General features: G+C 49.7%; 1 protein-coding gene across 4 annotated transcripts in view; it reads right to left on the bottom strand.

Annotated features, from left to right (window-relative positions):
- Positions 1 to 337: 337 nt before the first annotated feature.
- Positions 338 to 23,593, bottom strand: part of CTIF (cap binding complex dependent translation initiation factor) — a 309,605-nt gene continuing 286,349 nt past the window's right edge. For 3 of the 4 annotated variants that reach the window (XM_063077260.1, XM_063077262.1, XM_063077261.1), the window contains 2 exons: positions 6,019 to 6,072; positions 338 to 4,184 (listed from right to left, as the gene is read on the bottom strand). In XM_063077260.1, coding sequence (XP_062933330.1) covers positions 3,969 to 4,184; positions 6,019 to 6,072 — 270 coding nt within the window. In that variant the 3' untranslated portion in view covers positions 338 to 3,968. The remainder of the gene's footprint in view (positions 4,185 to 6,018; positions 6,073 to 23,593) is intronic. The other variant, XM_063077263.1, reaches the window with a different exon arrangement.

Genomic DNA, 23,593 nt, shown 5'->3' with positions numbered 1-23,593 from the left:
AGGGTAGGTTTGGGGGGTGGTTAAACATGCAGCAAACCAAACCTTCAGTGCAAAACTGACCTAATTATACCACCTCGGATAGGCCACAGTTCCTGCTTTTGGGGGCATGCGTCTTCACCCATGTTCTCCTGGACCAACTCCGTCACAGAGAGGCCCCAGACCCTGCCCGTGCTCTGTACAGTGGCCATCTGTGGGGACTCTTTTTGTTAGCTCATCACCTGGGCAGGGGCTACTCTGAGGTCCCTGCCGGCACCAGCTGAGGCACAACACCTTTGGGAAACATTTCCTTTGCTGAACACACAAAGAACAGACTCGGGGCATTTTCGTTTTTGGTATTGTTTATTTTTTAAACCCACTTGTAGTTTGGGTTCAGCTGGAAAGCAGGACATACTGATGGAGGGAAGGTGGTCGCATGAGCAGGATTCTCTGCAGCTTTGGCGGGAAGCCCCAGGCCCCTGCTCCAGGGAGGTAGGTCCTGTCGTCTGGCTTGCAGCTGGCTCAGGTGAGGTGGCCAGCCCTTCCGTGCAAGTGTCCCGGGTGGAGGAAAGTTGTCTTCTCTCTGACCCATGTCCTCAAAGGCCCAGCCAGAGGTTTCCTAACAAACTGCCTGGCAGCTGAGTGACACGACACCATGGGCAGGCCACGGGAGTCCATCAGACAAGGAACACTGGCCCGATTCTGATGCCGGATAACAGACTGGGATTGGCTTCCCGGAGGCCAGCGTCTGGGGTGGCCCCCTGGGGCTACTCCACCTGGCTGTCTGGGCCCCCACCCCTGCAGCTGTCCAGAGAGTGATCAGTGGTACAGTTCCCACACCCCCCACCCACATCCCTCAGAGAAAATAAAATAAAAATAAAAATTAGAATAAATACCGACTCGACCAACATTTACATTTACATGGATGGACAGGACAATCCCCAAACCATAATGGTTTACAGACGGGTTAAGGAAGGACGAACAGGCGAAACTGGGTTTGGGGGGAACACTCCCCATGAGTATGGGGTGGGGGCCCTGGCCTTGTCCAGGGGAGGTTGGGAGCTTTATGGAGGCTGTGGTCCCAGAGCTTGGGCAAAGTCTCCAGGCCGTGGGGAGCAGGACCGTGGGAAGCAGGCTGCCTTAGAGGAAAACAATGACTAACTCATCCTGACGGGCAGGGGGAGAGACGGAGACGGGATCAGCATGAGATAGCTGGGCTGTGCCTCTCGCCGCGCCAAGAACCGCGGGCCAGTGGGGAAACAACCCAACCCTTAGAAATGCAGTACCCAGCTTTGCCTCCTGTCAAACACATTCTGTGGGGTGCCCACTTCTGCCCCCCAGTTCCTGTCTGAGTAGTTTCCCATGGAAGCTGCCTCACAGTCTCAAATTTTAGGCTTTACTGTTGTTTCTTTAAAAAAAATTTCTTTGGAACATTTTCCTTCCACGTCTGAAAAGGTACCAGCAACCTGCATTTAGAAAAACAGCTGAAAGTGTTATTCAGATTGGCCAGAAAGCTCTTTCAAGCAATGGAATAAACTAGGCAAACTGTATGTCTGGAGCCACTGCGACATGACAAGTAATTAAAAATATATTTATATATGTATACATATTTATATCCCACTTCTTCACACTCTGGCCCTAACAGCTGAGGAGGGGTTGGCCCTGAGGCATGACCACAGAGGAGGGCCATTAGGAGGAAGGTGTGTTAGTCCCCACACACCCACAGTACTCCTGTCTTTGCTTCCACAGGGAGCATCAGCCCCCTGCACACACAGCGTTGGGGGGCCCCCTTCATGAGGCTTGCTCCTGAGCCCACGGTAGGGTCTAGGAGACCCCACTCCCCTGCTTCCACTGTGACCGGAGCCCCCACTTCCAGGCCTCTCTCTTCCTGTGCCCTGCTTTGTTCTTAGTAGATATGCGAGTAAGACACACACATGCACACACACGTACACACACGCGTGCACACACACACAGGCACACGCACACGTGCACACGCACACACACACATACATACACCTCACGTGCACTTAGGGAAGCAGGGCCTGTGTAAGCACAGGGTGGCTCTCTGAGGGCTATGCTCACCTGGCTGGGCTGTGGGATTTCCCCGGTGGCCCCTCTGAGCCCCCTAACATCAGCCCAGCTCTTCCCTCAAGGCCTCCTGTGGGGCTTCTGGTGTTCCCGGGCCCCAGGCTGGGTCCCAGGTGCCGGTGGGAGGACAGGCAGGAAAGAGAGGCTTGAGGAAGCTCGGGAAGGGAAGGTGCGTGAGGGCGGGAGCAGGGGCAGTAGGGTTTCTTGGCAGAGCCACTGACCTGTTTCAGGTAAACCTGTGCTCTCACACCTTGTCCGCAATAACTCTTTTTGGGAACTGGTGTAAGTTCCCGTGCTGGGGCTTGGAGGCAGGTTGCAGCCAGTGGGAAAGCTAGGGAGAACTCAGGAACCTTCTCTGCACCCCACCCGTCTCCTGGCCGGTCTGATTTGGACCAGGAGGTCAGGAGGAGCCTCCGATCTGATCTAGGGTGGGACCTCAATAAAGGAGTAAATAAGGAAGCGGCGGGGCTGTGATATCATTTTCTGGGGGCTCATCACAGTGTGGGCTCCAGACCCCAGAGATGGAGCCAGACTCCCAGAGCTTGACCCGTATCCTTCTTTCTGGCCAGCACAAAAGGGCTGCTCCCCAGGACTGGGACCTCCCAAGATACCCGTACCTCGTATCCAGCCTAGAAAGCTCCATCTGGTGGCCCTGCCTGGTCACCTGACTGTCCGGCTCATGACTCAATGAATTCACCCCTTTCCCAACATTTCTGCCTGGGATGAGGCTGGGACAGCGACACAGCCTATTAGCTAAACCTCCAAGTCCCAAGGGGCAAGGCAGCCTCCGGCTCTTCTCCCACTGAGACCTGCATGTGGAGCCAGGAAACGCCACGTAGCATTTTGATTTTAATTTGCTAGCCTCCTTCCGGGCCCTGTTCGCCACAAGACCCTGGGGCCAGGACCAGTGGCGACAGTATCACCCCTTTGAGAGACAGCAAGAGAGCAGAGGCGCTGGAGGCCGGTGGCCAGGAACACAGGATTCCAGCGGGGACCCCCGCTGGGGCAGAAGTTTCCAATTACCCTAATTGGCTACTGGCAAGCTGTCTGTGGCTAGAATCCTTCCAGAGGGGGCCGGGTTTGATCTCCCACTAATCAGGGGGTCCTTGCGGTGCTGACTGTGTGATCACATCGAGGGCATTTTCACTGAGAGAAGAGACTTCAAAGCAACCAACTTTTGAAAAATAAAACACAATAAAACAAAAGAGTGCAAGCAAACCTGCAAATCCCATTGCCCCCCACTCGCCACCCCTGAGGCTGAGGCTGGGGGCTGGAGGGGGGAGGAACCGAAGCCAGGAGGGTGGAGCATGAAGGTTAGAGAATCACCGCCCCCCAGCTCCGCTGTGGCTGACAAAGGCCGTCAATTATGGGCGGCTGGTGGGGACCGTGCCTGCCTTTGTCCTCCCGGACATCTGCTACACGTCGCCTGCTGCCAGTTGGCCACTGTGGCTGACAGCATGAGGGAACAATGAGAGCCCAATGTCGACCCACTTTTGCAGCCTTCCAAGGTCCTTTCTGCCCCAAGTGGTACCCCGGTGTGCGAGGCTACTAAGGAGTCACAGAGATGAGATCCCCTCGCATGAAGCTCTGCTGGGGTGGGCTTGATGGGAGGGGGTGGAGTGGGGTGGGAGTTGGGGGGGGACAGGGCCACCATGAGAAACATGCTTCCCTTACTGGTGTGAGCTGACGCATGCTCGGGCTGGGGCTCCTTGGTGGGGAGACGGTTTCTCTTAGGGATTTGATCCCTTCCCCGTCTGGCTCTGGACTGGCCATCGACTTGGCCTGCCTTCCTCCTCCCCATTTCTTTCTCCCACCAGGGCCACCCTTGTCCTCCCGCCTGTCCATCTGGCCCTGCGCACTAGGGCCCCAGCTGCCCATGGGCCGCCCGCCAGGCCCCCTGGCTGTCAGGCTGTCAGTTTCTGGATGGTTCTGTTGTAGTACTGCGTGATGGGGGGCGTCAGAGGGTTCCAGCTGTTGGCATGGAGCTCGATGACCTCCAGGAGCAGTGACCGGGTGAGCATGGACTCCGAGGGGCACAGCATCTTGTCTCGGGCGCTGGCCAGGAGCTCTGTCATCATCTCGGGCAGCTGTTCCTCCAGCAGCCGGCCTGTACTCTGTAGCTGCGGACAGACAAGCGGGCGTTAGGACAGGCCATGGGCCCCACAAGGACCCCCTGACCACTTTGGTTAGGTGGGATATGGTCAGGGACAGGAAATAGCTGGCTTGTCTCAGGGACTTGCCAGCCCAGGCCTCCTGCTGGCAAGGGGGGTAGGAAGAGCCAACTATGAGATCCTGCATTTAACAGCCAACCTGTCAGTGGGAATGAGAGGGATCAGAACATTGCCTGCTGCCCAGGCCTGGAAGAGCCCTCACCTGGAACGTGCCTCTTGCTCCATTCATCTAAGAGCCCCCCCTCTTACAGGAAGCCTTCCCTGACTATACCCACACCCTTACATGGCTCTGTGATCTGCTCCTGTTGGTGATCAGGTGGCACTGTGTTAATTTTCACTTGCTAGGGTGTCCCTGTGGAGATGAACTTAGTCATTATTACCTGCCTGTGCCCCTGTGGAACCTAAGAACAGGGATGAGGTCTCCTATTTCCCTCTCTCTTCTTTTCTCTCCTGCCCGATTCTACCTCCCAGCCCCCAGAACTGACCTCTGCCCACACTTGTGACACGAGGGGAGGAGAGAAATACAAACTGGGGCAGAAGTCCAGCTGGGGCCTGCCCTCAAGAGAGCCCCCAGTAATCCCAAAAAGACTGTGGGGAGAAGGAGCCCCAACCTTTCCGGATCAGTACACACCCAGACAGCAGCCCACCCCCCCCCCGCACTCTCTTCATACAATCTCAATCCCCATCTCTGCCCCACCCATTTTGCAGGGCTCTACCCTCTTCACAAAGCCTACCTCTACCTGCCAGGCCCTCCCCGGCCATCCCTGACGCTTCTCCCCTGACTTCTCAGGGATGCGTGCTCTGGACCCACACTTATTCCATATACTGCCCAATTGTGTGTGTGTGTGTGTGTGTGTGTGTGTGTGTGTGTGTGTGTGTGTGTGTGTGTGTGTGTGTGTGTGTGTGATATATCCCTGACCAGACCAGAAGCAGCCTGAAGGCAGGGATCATGCATTCTACTTCTCCCCATCTCCATCAGTCCTAAGCCACATGTAGATGACCATCTGGAGCCCAATGAATGAATTGAGTGACCATCCCACTGACCTAAGGCTGCTGTCTGGGCTCCCAGTACTTCTGGCCTCTGAGTTCCTTGGGCATGACCTCGGTATCTGGAGGCAGAGGCCACCTGAGAGGTGTGCTCATGAGAGCCCTGAGAGGTCTGGGTCCACGTGCTGAAAGCCCCTCTCCTCGCTGCACTTCACTCTGGATGACCCTGGGCTGTTTGTAGAGGGCAAAGATCTGCCCCAGTGATGACACCAGAGCCAGGCCTCTCAAGGAAGATTCCAGAGTAGGTTTCAGTGAGCAGTGGCCACACCTTGGGAACGGGGGCTGCTTTGGAATGGCAGCGCCAGCATATGGGATTCGAGCATGAGGCATCTTCCCCAAACCCTAGGCCACCAAAGCAAAGGGAGATGTTTGGGGGCCGGGTGCCACCTGGAATTTCTTAAGCCATTTGCGTAGCACGCCTGATCCAAGGAACAGGTGGTCTTGTGAGCAGAGACAAGTGGGCCAGCCCTCTATCTATCTGCCTAGAGAACCTGTTCTCTCTCATTCCAGTCAGTGGTGGGCTGCCCTCACCATCAGCACTTACCCTGGTTGGGGGTGGACAATTCTGGGCACAGAAGTCCAAGTCCACTCACAAAGCCATCCCCTACCAGCCCAGCTAGACAAATCTTTCCCCTGGACTCATGGTTGCTTCCAACAACCCCTGTACCCCCACAACCGTCAAGGCATGGGGGACACACTGGGTGAGGGTTGGGAATGTCTGAGCCCCACTGCTTACCTCCATAGAACAGCAAAGTACTGCGTCTTCCTTCACATCCTGAGATTGCAAGAGCTGTGGGAGGGAGGGGCAGAGAATACCACTTAGAGCAGCAAGCCTGCTGCCAGCCTCCTGCAGCCTCCTTACTCCAGACCCAGCCCTGACGCAGCTTGCAGCAAACATTTCCAAGGGTGGGCCAGAGCAACAGCCTTCAGAAGTCAGAGAGCAGAAAGAAAACTGCACCAGGAAGCAGCGATTTCTCTGCTGGGCTCTGAGCAGCTGGAGGACACTGCAATCATGGTGTATTGAGCCCCTGGCCAGCTCACAACACATTGGTTAGAGGAGATCGCAGAGAAGGCTGCAATCGGTTTAAAGGCTGCGGTTAGCGTGCTGGGATCATCCACTGTTAACAACTGGTCAGCGAAAACCCTCAGGGAAATGAAATTAGCTGAAAGACATCTGATTGGTGACTCCCCCATGAATCCATTGAGTAGGGTGCCCCTGGGTTCTGGCCATCAGAGGACGTCCAGTAACCAAAACACTCTTCTCCACTGGCCCAGTTTACTGTAAACTTTGAAAACCACAGCTGCGTGGACTTACCCAGAGTCCAGAACTGCTTCCTAACCAAGGCCATGACCAAGTTTCGTAGTGCCTGGTCTGGCCATGTCCCATGCCCCGGTCCAGGCTTCCCTACACCTGCATGGCTCATTTTCAATCTGTCTCTCTCTTTAAATCGAGAAGTAATTCACAAAACATAACATTCGCCATTTTAAATACATAATTCACTGGTTTCTAGGATCTTCACAGACTTGTGCAACCATCACCATTATTTAATTTCAGAACATTTTCATCATCCCCAAGAAACCCCAGAACCATTTGTGGTCATGCCCCACTCTCTTCTCACTCCAGCCCCTAATCTACTTCCTGTCTCTATGGATTGCCTGTGCTGGACATTTCATGTAAATGAAAGCACAATATGTGGACTTTTGTGGTTGGCTTCTTTCACTTAACACAATGTTTTCAGGATTCATCCAGGCAGTAGCATATACTAGTACTTCATTGCTTTTCATGACTGAATAGTACTCCATTGTATGGACATACCACATTTTGCTTATCCATTCACCAGCCGGTGGACATTTAGGTTGTTTCTACTTCATGTCTCTTACAAACAACGTTGCTATAAACATGTGTGTATAAGTTTTTACAGGATGCCTGCTTTCACTTCCCTCGGGTAGATACCTAGGAATGGAAATACTGGGTCATATGGTAACTCTACATTCCACTTTTTGAGTAACTGCAAGACTGTTTTCCACAGTGGCTACACCATTTCACATTCTCGCCAGTGATGCCCAAGGGTTCCGATTGCTCCATGTCCTCATGGACACTTGGTACTTCCCATTTTCTGATTCACTCTCTCTTAAGCCCCCAGCAGCAATGGTGTGCTGGCCACCAAGTAGGTGAAACTCTGGCCTCCAAGAAGCTCTTGCATCCTGTTCCCCCCAAACCTTGCAGGCCCCCTACTTCCACTGTCACCTTTGCTGGCTAATGTTCCTCCTCCCAATCCCTAATGCTGATGTTCCCCTAGTATTTTGCTCTCCAAATATCTATCCTCAGCATTCTGCTCTTCTCAATTCCATCCTTTCCTGCCCTGTTGACCATCATGGTTCTCAGATGACCCCACACCTGACTAGCCAGCATGGACCTTCCCACACCCATGGGGCTTCTCTTTCTTCTTTATGGTCTTTGTCTCAAAGCACTCCCAGTTACCTGCAGCTCAGAACCACTGTCGTTTTCCTTTGCCCTCATCACCCATAACCAAGGAGGTACCAGATTCTGCTTGTTTTCCTCTGAAATGTCTCCAAAACATCTTAGTCCTCCGGCTCCAGACCTCTGGCCTCACCTGAAGGTGAAGCCTGCTGCTTCACCTGTCGGGGACTGCCCGGCTTCCTGCTGCATCTCCCCCAGCCCACTCCCTTCCCCTGTGACCCATCTGTACACAGCTGGCCAGAGTGATCTTCCTACCCCATGCCACCATCCTGCTCAGGAAGCGCAGGTCCTAGAGGCAGCTCTGTCATGAGGCAAATCCAACAGCTGCCAAAGTCCCAGGGCTTGTGCGGCAACATCACTGGGTCACAGGGGCCCAGGTCAGTGCACAGTTAACTCTTAACCCACAACTCAAGGGAGCCCAACAACATCTCATAGAGTCAACATCTAACTCAATTCACACAGAGGTGACTTGCTGTTTTTATGGAGAAACATTTTGGGACATTTCATCTATAGAAATCTTCAAACTTGTGTAGTAGGTACTCAATAAATATTAAGTGGAATGTGGAAAGGATGAAAAAATCTTACATACTATGTAAAACATAAGAACAACCTTCCCACAATTTTCATAACCTTGAAGTCAGTATAGACCAATCAGACAATAGACTCAGCCTATCTGATGTCAACACAGCCTCCCCAGTCTCGTGTCAAAGCTCCTTGACCACCCTGTAAGAGATGCTGATATGGCATTTTAAGAGCAGCACAGATCTACACCCCCAAAAAGTAAATAAATAAAAATTAGTGGCTTGTTCACTTCACAAATATTTGTTGAGCACCTGCCTCAGGCCCAGCACTGTTCACTGCAGAGACCACACAGACCAAGTCCTGCTCCAAGGGCTGGAGGTGCAGACAGTAAACCAATAAATATTTATGTCAGATGGTGGTAAGCACTGTGATGAAAAGTGAGGTTGGTAAGTGAGGTGATGGATCTGTTTGCTTGACATAATCATTCCACATTGTGTACATATATCAAAAGACCACATTGTACCCCATAAATGTACGTGATTATAACTTGTCAATCAAAAATAACATTAATAATAAATCTAATAAAGAAGTGACTTTGGGTACGGGTCTCAGGGGCACTGGTTTAGTGGCTAGGGTGGTCGATGAGACAGGCCTGTGAAGAGCTCTAGGGAGGGTGGGGCTCGGCCTGTGGAGGAGGCTGGAGTCTCAGGAAACGAGGTCAGGGAGACAGCAGGCCCAGGGCCGTCAGGCCTCGCAGGCCAGGGCAAGACTCCAGGTTTTCCTCTAAGCAACACGAGAGCTTTGAGCAGAAGAGGGACAGGGCCCGCTTTGTGTTTTAAGTGGACTGTTCTGCCTGCTGTGGGAGGGAAGGGTGGACACCGGGAGACCGGGCCAGATGTGGCAGCAGAGGGGCACACCGTGGGAGGACTTAGGTTTGCACACATTTGTCTCTGGAGTGGATGGGGAAGGTGAGAATAACAATAATGATAACAAAGGCAGGAATAATAAAGTCTCCCGCAGGCCCCTCCCTGGCTACAAAGCAATGGGTTTCCGAGACTTCCCCTAATCCGGGATAAAGGCCCAAACTCTGCAGCTGGTGTTTGAGCTCCAAGTGGCTTTTCTGTCCCTGGGGCCTCCATCCCAGCTCTCCATCCTCAGTCCTTCAGGGCCAGGTCACTTCCCAGCTGCTCCCTGAAACGTTCCCCACGGCGTCCGCCCTGCTTCTCACCCCCCAGGCACTCCCCAGCTTTAGCGCCCACTCGGTGGCACTCCACACAAGCCAGAAGACTCTTTCCAGTGTGAACGTCAGCTTCTTGAAGGTAGGGGTGACGCTGTGTTCCTCTCTGCTGCCCTTTAACATCTAGCAAGCACCTGGCCACAGTGGGGATTCACTGACTGTTGGTTGATCTGGCTTCTGCATTGTTCTCTTGCTTTTCCAGAAGGCAGGCTGGAGGGCGAGATGAGGGTGCAAGAGGAAGGCACTTGGAGGGTGAGCGTCCTCCTCCCTGGACTGAGAGCAGGTGCCAGTGCTTCGGCCTGGGCGTGACACAGTCAGGAAGGAGAGGTGAAATCATGCATGGCCTAGGGGATGCTCATACTGCTGGCTCGAAACCCAGATTCCTCACGTCCTTGTTCTTCCCTTCTCTGGTCACATGCATCCATCGCCCAGCTGAGGGCCCACCCAGCAGGAGCCACAGCTTTCACTCCAGGGAGCTGGAGATCCAGCCTTTGCTAGATGCCAAGTGAGCATGGGCCATTAGGGCTGCAAGAGAGCAGGGGCTGGGATGGGGGGGCTCCATGGGCCAGAGATGCTCTCAAGGACCAGACCTTGTTCCTCTCAGGATCTCAGTCAGAACTGGGCTTAGAACCAGGCTTGTAGCCAACATGCCATAATCATTTTGGGATGAGTGAGCAGAAGTGGGCCTTGAACTGCTCAAGTGATGAGCAGGTGGAGGGCAAGGGGCACTCCAGGGAGGGAGCGGTGTGACAGGCACTGACATTTCTACTCCTGGGCCTCTGCACTCTTGTCACTGGGAATTCTCGGCCACTCTGTGTCCACAGACCTCACTCCATTACCTACTCAGGGCACAGACACCCCCTCATCAGATACTCCTCCCTGACCAGCTGTTTTGTAACTGATCACACCCATCTGCCTCAGAGCTTATTCCCGTTGATGGCCCTGGATGTATCATCTCCTGCCTGTCCCCCAACTAAAGGGCAAGTCCCATGAGGGCAGGGCCTCTGCAGCCCCCAGCACCTGGCACAGTGCCTGGCACATACCAAGCCCTCGAAAAATATCTGCTAATAAACATGCTTGGGGAGGCAGGGAGAATCCCTGCCCAGCTGGGTGAGTCTGCAAGAGGGAAAGGGCTCACCCAGAGAGGTAACTGGTCTGCAAGGCACCTTGGTGCACATGACCTTGAAAAGGTAAGAGTGAGGGGTACATGGATACCACCCTGTACACAACTCTCTCACCAGAGGGGACAAAACTATAATGAATGTGTCTGCAAATGTAGCGCTTGTGGAAATAGAAGCTGGTATAACTCAGTGGATGGCAACTTGGTGATAATTATCAACATTATAAACACACACACCCTCTGACCCAGCAATACTACTTCTAGGAATTTATCTTCACATATACCCACATACATGCCATATGACACATGTACACTATTTCCTGCACTAGTGCTAGAGCAAAAGATTGAAAGTAACTTGGATGTCCACCAAGAAGGGGACTGGTAAATAATTGTGATTATGTCCATACAGTGAAATACTCTGCAGCACACAGTGGTCCCTCTCCTTCTACACTGGTATCTGCTTCTGGAGTTTTCCTGCCTCCCAGGTGCAGGGCTGCAGATCCCCTAGGAGAGCCAGAGGAGGCTTCTGCTAAGTCAGTGCTTGCGGGGGAGTTCTGCGAGCCACACCGAGAAGGGTCTCCCTCATCTAGAGGTCTCAGGTGACCAGAATGAAGACCAGGAAGCAGGTTCTGAAAAAAGTTAGGGGGAGAGGGGCCTCACCTTGTAGCAGGCCTACCTGAGTTACTTGGTCCAGCACCCACCCCAGCCCCCTCAGGGAGTGGCTGGCTCCAGAGCTTGGGAGGGTCCTGGGACTGTCTGGGACGAGGGGTCAGAAGGAAGGCTGGGCCTAGCCCCACTTACTCTGCAGGGATAACTAACACTAAGAGAACTCTGTGTGGTCTTGCTGGAACTTCTTTCTTTTTTTTTTTTTTTTTTTTTTTTTTAAATTTTATTTTGTCGATATACATTGTAGCTGATTAATGCTCCCCATCACCAAAACCTCCCTCCCTTCTCCCTCCCCCCCCTACCCACCAACCATGTCCTTTCTGTTTGTTTGTTGTATCAACTTCAAATAATTGTGGTTGTTATATCTTCTTCCCCCCCCCCCCGTTTGTGTGTGTATGTGTGTATGTGTGTGTGTGAATTTATATATTAATTTTTAGCTCCCACCAATAAGTGAGAACATGTGGTATTTCTCTTTCTGTGCCTGACTTGTTTCACTTAATATAATTCTCTCGAGGTCCATCCATGTTGTTGCAAATGGCAGTATTTCATTCGTTTTTATAGCTGAGTAGTATTCCATTGTGTAGATGTACCACATTTTCCGTATACACTCATCTGATGATGGGCATTTGGGCTGGTTCCAACTCTTGGCTATTGTAAAGAGTGCTGCGATGAACATTGGGGAACAGGTATACCTTCGACTTGATGATTTCCATTCCTCTGGGTATATTCCCAACAGTGGGATGGCTGGGTCGTATGGTAGATCTATTTGCAATTGTTTAAGGAACCTCCATACCATTTTCCATAGAGGCTGCACCATTTTGCAGTCCCACCAACAATGTATGAGAGTTCCTTTTTCTCCGCAGCCTCGCCAGCATTTATCGTTCATAGTCTTTTGGATTTTAGCCATCCTAACTGGGGTTAGATGGTATCTCAATGTGGTTTTGATTTGCATTTCCCGGATGCTGAGTGATGTTGAGCATTTTTTCATATGTCTGTTGGCCATTTGTATATCTTCCTTAGAGAAATGCCTACTTAGCTCTTTTGCCCATTTTTTAATTGGGTTGCTTGTTTTCTTCTTGTAAAGTTGTTTGAGTTCCTTATATATTCTGGATATTAATCCTTTGTCAGATGTATATTTTGCAAATATTTTCTCCCACTCTGTTGGTTGTCTTTTAACTCTTTTAATTGTTTCTTTTGCTGTGCAGAAGCTTTTTAGTTTGATATAATCCCATTTGTTTATTTTTCCTTTGGTTGCCCGTGCTTTTGGGGTCGTATTCATGAAGTCTGTGCCCAGTCCTATTTCCTGAAGTGTTTCCCCTATGTTTTCTTTAAGAAGTTTTATTGTCTCAGGGTGTATATTTAAATCCTTAATCCATTTTGAGTTGATTTTAGTATACGGTGAGAGGTATGGATCTAGTTTCATTCTCCTGCATATCGATATCCAGTTATCCCAGCACCACTTGCTGAAGAGGCAGTCCCTTCCCCAGTGAATAGGCTTGGTGCCTTTGTCAAAGATCAGATGGCAGTAAGTGTGAGGGTTGATTTCTGGATTCTCTATTCTATTCCATTGGTCAGTGTGTCTGTTTTTATGCCAGTACCATACTGTTTTGGTTATTATAGCTTTGTAGTATAGCTTAAAGTCAGGTAGTGTTATGCCTCCAGCTTTATTTTTTTTGCTGAGCATTGCTTTGGCTATTCGTGGTCTTTTATTGTTCCATATAAATGTCTGAATAGTTTTTTCCATTTCTGAGAAAAATGTCTTTGGAATTTTGATGGGGATTGCATTGAATTTGTATATCACTTTGGGTAGTATGGACATTTTCACTATGTTGATTCTTCCAATCCAAGAGCATGGAATATCTTTCCATCTTCTTGTATCCTCTCTAATTTCTCTCAGCAGTGGTTTGTAGTTCTCATTATAGAGATTTTTCACCTCCTTGGTTAACTCAATTCCTAAGTATTTTATTTTTTTGGTGGCTATTGTAAATGGGCAGGCTTTCTTGATTTCTCCTTCTGCATGTTCACTATTGGAGAAAAGAAATGCTACTGATTTTTGTGTGTTGATTTTGTATCCTGCTACTGTGCTGAAATCATTTATCAATTCCAAGAGTTTTTTTGTAGAGGTTTTAGGCTGTTCGATATATAGGATCATGTCATCTGCAAACAGGGACAGTTTGACTTCATCTTTTCCAATCTGGATGCCCTTTATTTCCTTCTCTTCTCTGATTGCTCTGGCTAGTACTTCCAACACTATGTTGAATAGGAGTGGTGAGAGTGGGCATCCTTGTCTAGTGCCTGTTCTTAAAGGAAAAGCTTTCAGCTTTTCCCCATTCAGGATGATATTGGCAGTGGGTTTGGCATATATGGCTTTAATTATGTTGAGATACTTTCCCTCTATACCTAACTTATAGAGGGTCTTTGTCATGAATGAGTGCTGAACTTTATCAAATGCTTTTTCAGCATCTATAGAGATGATCATATGGTCCTTGTGTTTGAGTTTATTAATATGGTGTATCACATTTATTGATTTGCGTATGTTGAACCAACCTTGCATCCCTGGGATGAATCCCACTTGATCGTGATGAATAATTTTTCGTATGTGTTGCTGTATTCTGTTTGCTAGTATTTTAGTGAGGATTTTTGCATCTATATTCATCAAGGATATCGGCCTGTAGTTTTCTTTTTTGGTTATATCTTTACCTGGTTTTGGTATCAGGATGATGTTTGCTTCATAGAATGAGTTTGGGAGATTTGCGTCCGTTTCAATCTTTTGGAATAGTTTGTAAAGAATCGGTGTCAATTCCTCTTTGAATGTTTGGTAAAATTCTGCTGTGAATCCATCTGGTCCTGGGCTTTTCTTTGTTGGGAGCCTTCTGATAACAGCTTCAATCTCCTTTATTGTTATTGGTCTGTTCAAATTTTCTACGTCTTCACGGTTCAGTTTTGGGAGCTTGTGTGTGTCCAGAAATTTATCCATTTCCTCCAGATTTTCAAATTTGTTGGCGTATAGTTGTTTATAGTAGTCTCGAATGATTCCTTGTATTTCAGATGAATCAGTTGTAATATCGCCTTTTTCATTTCTAATTTTTGTTATTTGAGTCTTCTCTCTTCTTTTTTTTGTTAGCCATGCTAATGGTTTGTCAATTTTATTTATCTTTTCAAAAAACCAACTTTTTGATTCGTTGATCTTTTGAATTGTTTTTTGGTTTTCAATTTCATTCAGTTCTGCTCTGATCTTAATGATTTCTTTCCGTCTGCTAACTTTAGGATTGGATTGTTCTTGTTTTTCTAGTTCTTTAAGGTGAAGTGTTAGGTTGTTCACTTGCCATCTTTCCATTCTTCTGAAGTGAGCATTTAATGCAATAAATTTTCCCCTCAATACTGCTTTTGCAGTATCCCACAGGTTTTGGTATGATGTATCATTGTTTTCATTAGTTTCAATAAACTTTTTGATTTCCTGCTTGATTTCTTCTTGGACCCATATGTCATTAAGTAGAATGCTGTTTAATTTCCATGTGTTTGTATAGTTTCCAGAGTTTTGTTTGTTATTAATTTCTAGTTTTAATCCATTGTGGTCTGAGAAGATACATGGGATAATTCCAATTTTTTTGAATTTATTGAGACTTGATTTGTGACCTAATATGTGATCTATCTTGGAGAATGATCCATGTGCTGATGAGAAGAATGAATATTCTGAGGTTGTTGGGTGGAATGTTCTGTAGATATCTGCCAATTCCAATTGGTCTAGAGTCTTGTTTAGATCTTGTGTTTCTCTACTGATTCTTTGCCTAGATGATCTGTCTAATATTGACAGTGGAGTGTTCAGGTCCCCTGCTATTATGGTATTAGTGTCTATTTCCTTCTTTAGGTCTAATAGAGTTTGTTTTATAAATCTGGCTGCTCCAACATTGGGTGCGTACATATTTATGATTGTTATGTCTTCTTGATGGATCAGTCCTTTTATCATTAAGTAGTGTCCCTCATTGTCTCTTTTTATGGTTTTTAGTTTAAAGTCTATTTTGTCAGATATAAGAATAGCCACTCCAGCTCGTTTTTCTTTTCTGTTTGCATGGTAAATCTTTTTCCATCCTTTCACTCTTAGTCTGTGTGAATCTTTATGGGTGAGGTGGGTCTCTTGTAGGCAGCATATAGTTGGGTCCTGCTTTTTGATCCAGTCAGCCAGTCTGTGTCTTTTAGTTGGGGAATTTAAGCCTTTAACATTAAGAGTTGTTATTGAAAGGTGTTGATTTATTCTTAGCATTTTATTGGTTGTTTGGTTGTCTTAGGTGTCTTTTGTTCCTTGCTTTCTGATTTACTGTTTGGTTTCTTTGTTTGTTGGTTCCTTAGGTTGTAGATAGTGTTTTTGTTAGCTTGTTTTCTCTTCATGAATGCCATTTTTATTGTACTAGCGGGTTTAGATTTTTCTTAGGTTTTTATGGCAGTGGTAGTTATTTTTCAGGAACCAAACCCAGTACTCCCTTGAGGATTTCTTGTAAGGGTGGTCTTGTGGTAGTGAACTCCCGCAGTTTTTGTTTGTCTGAGAAATATACTATTTGCCCCTCATTTCGGAAGGATAGCCTTGCAGGGTAGAGTATTCTTGGCTGGCAATCTTTGTCTTTTAGTATTTTGAAAATATCATCCCATTCCTTTCTAGCTTTTAGGGTTTGTGATGAAAAGTCTGATGTTAACCTGATTGGGGCTCCCTTATAGGTGATTTGACGCTTCTCTCTTGCAGCTTTTAAGATTCTGTCTTTGTCTCTGAGTTTTGCCAATTTGACTATGACATGTCTTGGAGAAGGCCTTTTTGGGTTGAATACGTTTGGAGATCGTTGAGCTTCCTGGATCTGAAGATCTGTGATTTTTCCTATACCTGGGAAGTTTTCTGCCACTATTTTGTTGAATATGTTTTCAATGGAATCTCCATTTTCCTCCCCTTCTGGAATACCCATGACTCGGATATTTGAGCGCTTGAGGTTGTCTGATATCTCTCTCAGATTTTCTTCCATGTCCTTGATTCTTTTTTCTTTCTTTTTGTCTGCTTGTGTTATTTCAAACAGCCCATCTTCAAGTTCAGAGGTTCTCTCTTCAACTTCGACAAGCCTGCTGGTTAAACTCTCCGTTGTGTTTTTTATTTCGCTGAATAACTTCTTCAGTTCAGCAAGTTCTGCTACATTTTTTTTCAGGACATTGATTTCCTTGTATATTTCCTCTTTCAGATCCTGTATACTTTTCCTCATTTCATCATGATGTCTAGCTGAGTTTTCTTGTATCTCATTCAGTTTCCTTAGAATTATCACTCGAAATTCCTTGTCAGTTATTTCAAGGGCTTCTTGTTCTATAGGATCTAGAGTATGAGATTTATTAACTTTTGGTGGTGTACTTTCTTGATTTTTTGTATTTCTGGTGTCTTTTTTTTGGTGTTTATTCATTGTGGCAGGGGGTTTCACAGTCCACCGGTTTAAGACTAATGACTAACTAGGATGTTGCTGTGGTTGCCAATTTGGTATGGCTCCCACCGTGACTGCTCAGTTGGCCTCTAGTGTCTTGTGTGTGTGGTTGCCTCGGGTCTTGGGCTTCTCCGGGGATCCACCTTTCTGGTCAGCTTGTACTTTGCTGGGCTGGTGGATCACGTACCACAGGGTGTGTGATCTCTGTTGAGCTTTCACTTTCTGTACAGGACTTCTCCCCGTTCCGTGTGCTCTGGCCCAGGCTGTTAGATCGTGCAGTGGCGACCCCACCGGGTGTGTGGTTTCTGTCGAGTCTCCGCCTCCCTGGCCGCACGTCTCCCCCCTCTGTGCACACTGTGCTGGGTTGGGGCATGTCTTCTGCACCCCTCGCCTATCAGCTGGGCCTTCAAGACCCTGCTCAGCACCGCCTCGCCCAGGAAGTCTACCAGGTTTCTGCTAGGCACAGACGACCGGTCTCTCTGGGTGCCTTTGTAGCACTGTGTAGATCTTTCTCGGGTCTTGTTCACCTTTGTATCCCCCCGGTATAAACCGAGTCTAGTGCCCGCCTGCAGCCTGCTCTCCGGCAGGTTCAAGCGGACCTGGGAACTCTCCTACCACACTATTCCCAACCAGAAATTCGTTAGGCTTTTTTCCAAACTGGTGGTCGCAGAGATGGTATCTGCCTCCCAGTAACAGGAAGTTTACCGGGGCCGAGGAAGTTTACCGGGGCCGGAGTCCAGGGTGTGGTGGAGTGACAGTCGGCCCGCCCGTACTTCCTAGCCCTCCCAAAACTGGTCGGGACGCCCCACACCCCCAGCCCTGCTAGAGAACCGTGGAGGGAGTGGGAGAGGAGGTCGGCCCGCAGGGTCCAGAAAGCCCCGTGCCAGGCCAAGCAAATGGGCTCAGTGATGGCCGAGCAGGGCGGAGCTGCCCGCACCTGGGAAAATGGAGGCAGCACCGGGGTAGTGAGTGGCCTGGTGGTGCAGGCGGAGAGCCGCGTGGGCATCCACCCCCCGAACAGAGCTGTGCCAGGGATCACTCACAGTGCTGTGCCAGGTCGGTCGCTCGCTCTGTCTCTGGTTTGTTGCCTTCCGTGTTCTTGGCGCTGCCGCCTCGGGCTGTTCAGTCGCGGCGCCGCTCGGGCGCTCCCAGGAGTCTTCTTTAATGCCGGCCTGAAACCTCGAATCCTGGATAGGGCAGCTGGCCGCCTTCAGTGCGGTCCCAGCCTCCGGGATCCTGGCTGCATCCACAGCAGCCCTGGCGCCGTGTTCCCTGTTTCAAGACTCACTTTTGCAGCTAAGAAACAGTTCTTTTCCTGCTCCACCTTCAAAGCTGTTGCCTGTAAATGAGGCAGCCTCTCCTGCCGGGGGCAAAGTGGCGTTGAGCCCCCACGACCGGCCAGCAGCAGCAGTCCTCCCTTAAGAGATGGCCAGAGGAAGGTCCACAAGTTTCCCGGCTGCCTGAGGCCCAGTGGCCACCTTTTCCACCTCAGCTACTCCGCGCCAGCCGCCGCAGCCGCCGCCATCTTGAAACTCTGGAACTTCTTTCTGATGGCAAATTTCCCTTGTGTTTCCCCATGGTGCTTAGCAGGAAAAATCCTTAACATAAAAATTGCTGGTAGAAATCACAAGAAAGGGGGAAGGTGGTGGCCACTGGGTAGGGAATTGAGGAGCACGCAGAACCCAGAGCTGATGGGAAGGAGAAAGGGAGCGCAAGATGCACCACTGCACGTGGCCGATGCACTGCAGGCGCTCAGTCAGTATTTCTCCCAGGGCTCTGTCCTGCGATCAGCTTCTTAGGGGGCTTTAAGACTTCCCCTGGGGACTGCTGGGTTCTGAGGTTTAGGGACAAGGTCATATGGGAAATTCCGTGAAGAGCCAGGCCCTGACACGCACTAGGTGCTCTGAAATGCAGTTGCTTCTCCCTTCAAGGCAAGTGACCCTGCAGACTCCTGACAGTGCTGTGGGGAATCCTCCTGGGGCCTCGAGGTTCTGCTTCCTCCTTGTGTCTTCTCCTGCACAAGGCCCACCTGCCTTCTGCTCCCTCCCTGGCAGGGCCCCGGGTTCCTGGCTGCCAGGGCAGGGGACAGACTGCCCAGGGCTCTCAAGCAGAGCTGGGGGCGGTTCTCAGCTCAGAGCCTCTCCTCCAACCTTATCTGTCGCTTGATTGTTTGGAAAAGTCTGCATTAAGCCAAAAATCACATCGTGCGATAGGCCCTCTTGTGAATGGCCTGCTGGGTTTTCTCAGAGAAGTCAGGGAGAGCTGGGAGGTTTTCATTCTACTTTCCCTGCGCAGTAGCTGGAAAAAGCAGAGGGCATGTGAAGGGAATCGGTGGCTGAAGACCATGTCCTGTCCTCCTCTCAAATGCCGACTTGGCCTCTCATCACCAGCTTTTGAGACCCTCAGAGCTGAAGGGACTGAGGAGGGGTCTCCCTCAACCCCCTTCTCTGACCGTGAGCGATCTTTGCCCGACTGGGTCACACCTGCTTTTTTTTTGGGTATAGCAAGAGGCCGGCCTGCCTCACCTGGGAGCCCTTGACCCAACTCCAGAAGCTCCCTCCCAGGCTCCCACGCCTCTGCGTGATTGATGGCTTCCCAGAAATCCTCCTGGACTTACCCTTTGTGGGCATTGTCCCAAGTGCGGAACTTTCCTGCTCTTCTCCATCTTGGCCTGAACTTATCTGTTCGATGTTCCATTTCCTCAGGGCTCTGCTTTCCTAAGGGATAGCTAGTTCTTGGATAAACGAATCCCTGCTAGTATGTTGAGGGGGCCAACTAGCTCTCTCATTTATGTATGCTCTTTTTGAGATCTTCAGGAGACCATTGCTTAATTTAACTCAAAGATGAGTCTCAAAAAGTATTGGCAATGTGAGCAGGTACTCGTACACTCATGTTTGCAGCAACATTATTGGCAATAGCCAAAAGGTGAGACAGCCCGTGTCCATAGATGGACAGATGGATAGACAAGTGGCATTTACATGCAATGGGGTATCACTCAGCCCTAAAAAGGAAGGAAATTCTGACACGTGCTACAACATGGATGAACCTTCAAGACACTATGCTCAGTGAAATAAGCCAGGCCCAAAAGAACGCTGTATGTTTCCACTGATATGAGGTACCTGGAGTAGAGACAGAAAGTAGAATGGCGGTTGCCAGGGGCTGGGGTAAGGGAGGGTGGGGAGTTAGCATTTAATGGGGACAGAGTTTCAGTTGGGGAAGATGAAGAAGTTCTGGAGATGGACGGTGGTGATGGGTGCACAACGGTGTCAATGGACATAATGCCATAGAAGTTTGCACTTAAGAATGGTTAAAATGGTCAATTTTAGGCCATGTACATTTTACCATGATAAAGAAGTGGTTAAAGTAGAGCAGTGGCAGGAGCAGGCCCTTTGGGTGGGCAGGACTGTCCCTGTCCCTTGCTGCTTCTTTGTAAGAAAAGCTGCACCGAGGGAGGAGGCAGGCTGCCCGACCTGGGGGCTGAAGGCCCTGGGGTGGGGGCAGGAGCAGCCCACTCATCAAAGTCTCTGGCACAGAGGGGGATGTGGGTGGGCTGGGGCAGGCAAGCCGCCCGCACCCTCGAACAGCGAAGTGTGTTTCTTGGATGAGACTCCAAGGCAATTGTGTGAGCCCACACAGTGTTTGTTCGGAAGCTAATGCATTCCTGTCCTATTGTCTCTGCTGGAGACTTGTTGTGGGCACACCCATCATATCCTCCCTCAGGGAGAAACCAAGGTGCTCTCAGTCAGCTGTAGGAGGCCTGACAGCAACTAGGGAGAAAGGCAGCCCAGTAGGAGCATCCTGGAGTCTCGGGGAGAGGGCCACAGGGCCTGGGCATGCTGCCCACGGCGTGCCCAGGATGCAGCCGGGCTGGTTGCTTGGGATGCCACCCTGCAGGGAGGGGAAGAGGGTGATGATGGAAGGACCCACAGGCTGCCTTGCTGTGCAGGCAGGGGTGAGCTGGAGATCACAACTTCTTGCTTACTAGTGAGGGGTGAATTGCTTACAACCCGAGGCATGTCAGCCTGCTCTTTCTGACCACTTCAGCTCACCAGTGGCACAACCTTCAATGTGGCAGAACAAATTCAAGCCACCTACTGCAGCTACAGAAAAAGCTCTGCTCAGATCCTGCCTTCAGGAGCTTCTCTGCTTTGGTGATGGTGGTTGGTGGGGGGGTGGGGGTGGGCTGAGAGCAGCAACACAGGGGCAAGGTGGGACGTGTCCAGAGCGCCTGTGATTGGCTGGTTTGCTGGAGATCGATGCCAGCCAGAGAGCTCTGATTGGCTGGTGGGATGGACAGAAGGGCCAGGGCCGTGGCAGGATATGCCAGAAGCATGGAAGAAGTCTCAGGCCAGAGGAGAGAGAAAAAGGAAGAGTTGAGAGTGGGAGGTAGAAGTCTGCAGCGGCTGTGGAAGCCATGGTGATGGACACAAATGTGATGGTGGAGAGAAGGGGAGAAGGAGGAGAATGGGGGCAGAGCAGAGGAGACAGCACTGGTGCATAGCCCAGCATCTAGAAGGGTGGCCGGGGTGGAGGCTGCATGTGGCCACCTGCATCTCAGGAGCACTCTTAGGTACAGTCAGGGCCCAACTGCCTGGAACCTCTGCCAGACCTGGACCTGTACCTTCAGCTAAGTCTAGAGGATAGCATAGGCACTGATACTCATGGTAATGACCATGAGTCATTAAGAAGAGGGTCAATTATGTCTGAGTCTCTGTTCAGGGAGGCAGGGAAGTAGAGAATCTACTCAAGAAAGGCTGTCATCAAAACTGTGCTACAGGTTTGGAGTCAGGAGACCTGCTACTCACTAGTAACCCCGGGCATGTCACTGAATCACTCTGCACCTCAGTTTCTTCTCCTGAGAATGGGGATAATATCTGCCCAGAATTGTTTTGAGAGTCAGTTGAGATAAGGCATGTGAAAGAGCTCTGAAAAGTGCAAAGCTTGATTCAAATGCAAGGTGCTATTATGGCTATTACATTTGTATCTTCATAAACCTGTATCTTCCTTGAAGATCTCAACATGCTTTGCATGCACCATCCTATCTACCCTCATGACAATCTTGTGGAGACAGGGAAAGGCCACAGGCACTATTATCTCTACTTAATAGACAGAGAAACTGAGGCTCTGTAGTTAAGTGGCTTATATAAGCCAGACAGACAGCAAGTCTAAATATAACTAGAAGGTGCTCAAGAGTCCTGAGTCAACATCCTCTTCCTTAGAGAATGATTTTAATTTCTCTCAGATTAGCTAATCCTTATTTTGCTGGTTGGAGCTCATAATTCTTAATTCTGTTAACTGGTGACAATAGTCAACCTGGGCCTTCACAAAACTGAATAGATTTTTCTTATTCATTGTCTGCACTGGCTACCATCTGTTCATCCATTCATCCATCCACCCATCCACCTTTTCATCCACCTACCCACTCACCTGCTCATCCATCATCCACCCATCTATCCATCCATCCATCCATCTGTCCATCCATCTACCCATCCTTTCAACATTTATGGAACACCTACTATGTGCTGCACATGGTATAGGTACAGGGGTAACAAAGGGAGTAAGACATAACCTATAGTCTAGTAGGGGAAATCAAGAGGCTTTGGCTAGGTATCTGGGGTTGGAGCGTGGGATGGAAAGGTGGTGGAGAACCCTCCAGCCATAGAGCCCACAAAGAATGTACGATAGCAAAAAATGAGAACTTGCAGAGTGCACTAGTGAACAACAAATATTTCAAGAGGCCTAAAATATATGGTGCTGGAGGTGGGAGGGAGAGGGCGAAGAAGAAGGCAAGGGCCACATCCTAAAGGGTCTAGACGCCATGCTACCGAGTTTGGGTTTTATTCGAAGGTGCTGGAGAGCCAATGAAAGATTTTAAACTGGAGAGTAGCAAGATAATATTTGCATTTTACAAAGATCCTTTCTTGCCCAGCATGGAGAATAAACTGGAGCTGGTAGGGTGGTGTTGGGACTAGAGGTGGGGAGAACAGCGAGGAGGCTGCTGTGTGAAATTATGGTGGCTTAAGGTGGGCACAAAGGGAGGAGTATGTTTAAGAGGCAGAATATGCTAAGAGGCAGAAGTGATGGGAGGAAAAGGGCAGTGTAGAAGATGGACAAGCCCAGGTTTGGGCATGGTCAACTGGATAAATGGTGATACCATCAACAGTACCGGGAAGGCAGGAGCAGGTGGTTTTGGGAAAAGTGAATGAGTTCCGTGTTAGAAATATGGAGTCTGTGGTCCTGGGGGATGATCAGGGAAGATGTGTAGTGGGAGAATGGTTATCTGGGATGGTCAGTGCCCAGGTGTTAGTCAAAGCCATAGGAGTGAGCAAGGTGACCTGGAGAATGCAAGGAAGAGAAGAGGGCAAGAGCTGCAAACCTGGAAACGGCCATGTCTAATGGGTGAGAAAGAGGATGAACCCCCAAAGGAGGAAGGGAAGGACGGCCAGAGAGCTAGGTGGCACAGGAGGAAGTGGCATCACGGAATCCAAGGGAGCTCCAAGAGGTACAAGGTCAAATGCTCAGGGAGGTCAAGTACAATGAACAATGACAAGGGTCCCTTGGATTTGGTGATCAGCACAGCAAGGGCAACCTTCGTCATGATGACTCTAGTACAGCCGTTGGGGCAGGTGGGAGCCTGGGGACCGTGGGGTTGGGGAGTGGGAGGAGGAGAGGAAGAGCACGCAGAGAGAGCACCCCCTGCTCTTCTTTTTTCTTTGCGGGTTGCCCTTCTCTCTTGTCTCTTTCTCTTCCCCTTCCCCAGTTTCTCTTTCCCTCTCTCCTTTCTTCCCTCCCCCTCTCTTTCTTTTTTCTTTTTGGAACTTGACTATGGAAGAGAAG

The sequence above is a fragment of the Cynocephalus volans genome, chromosome 13 (assembly GCF_027409185.1).
Source record: "Cynocephalus volans isolate mCynVol1 chromosome 13, mCynVol1.pri, whole genome shotgun sequence".
Taxonomy (NCBI): Eukaryota; Metazoa; Chordata; class Mammalia; order Dermoptera; family Cynocephalidae; genus Cynocephalus; species Cynocephalus volans.
The sequence above is the reverse complement of the archived record's forward strand: the minus strand, read 5'-3'. Positions and strand labels throughout refer to the sequence as shown.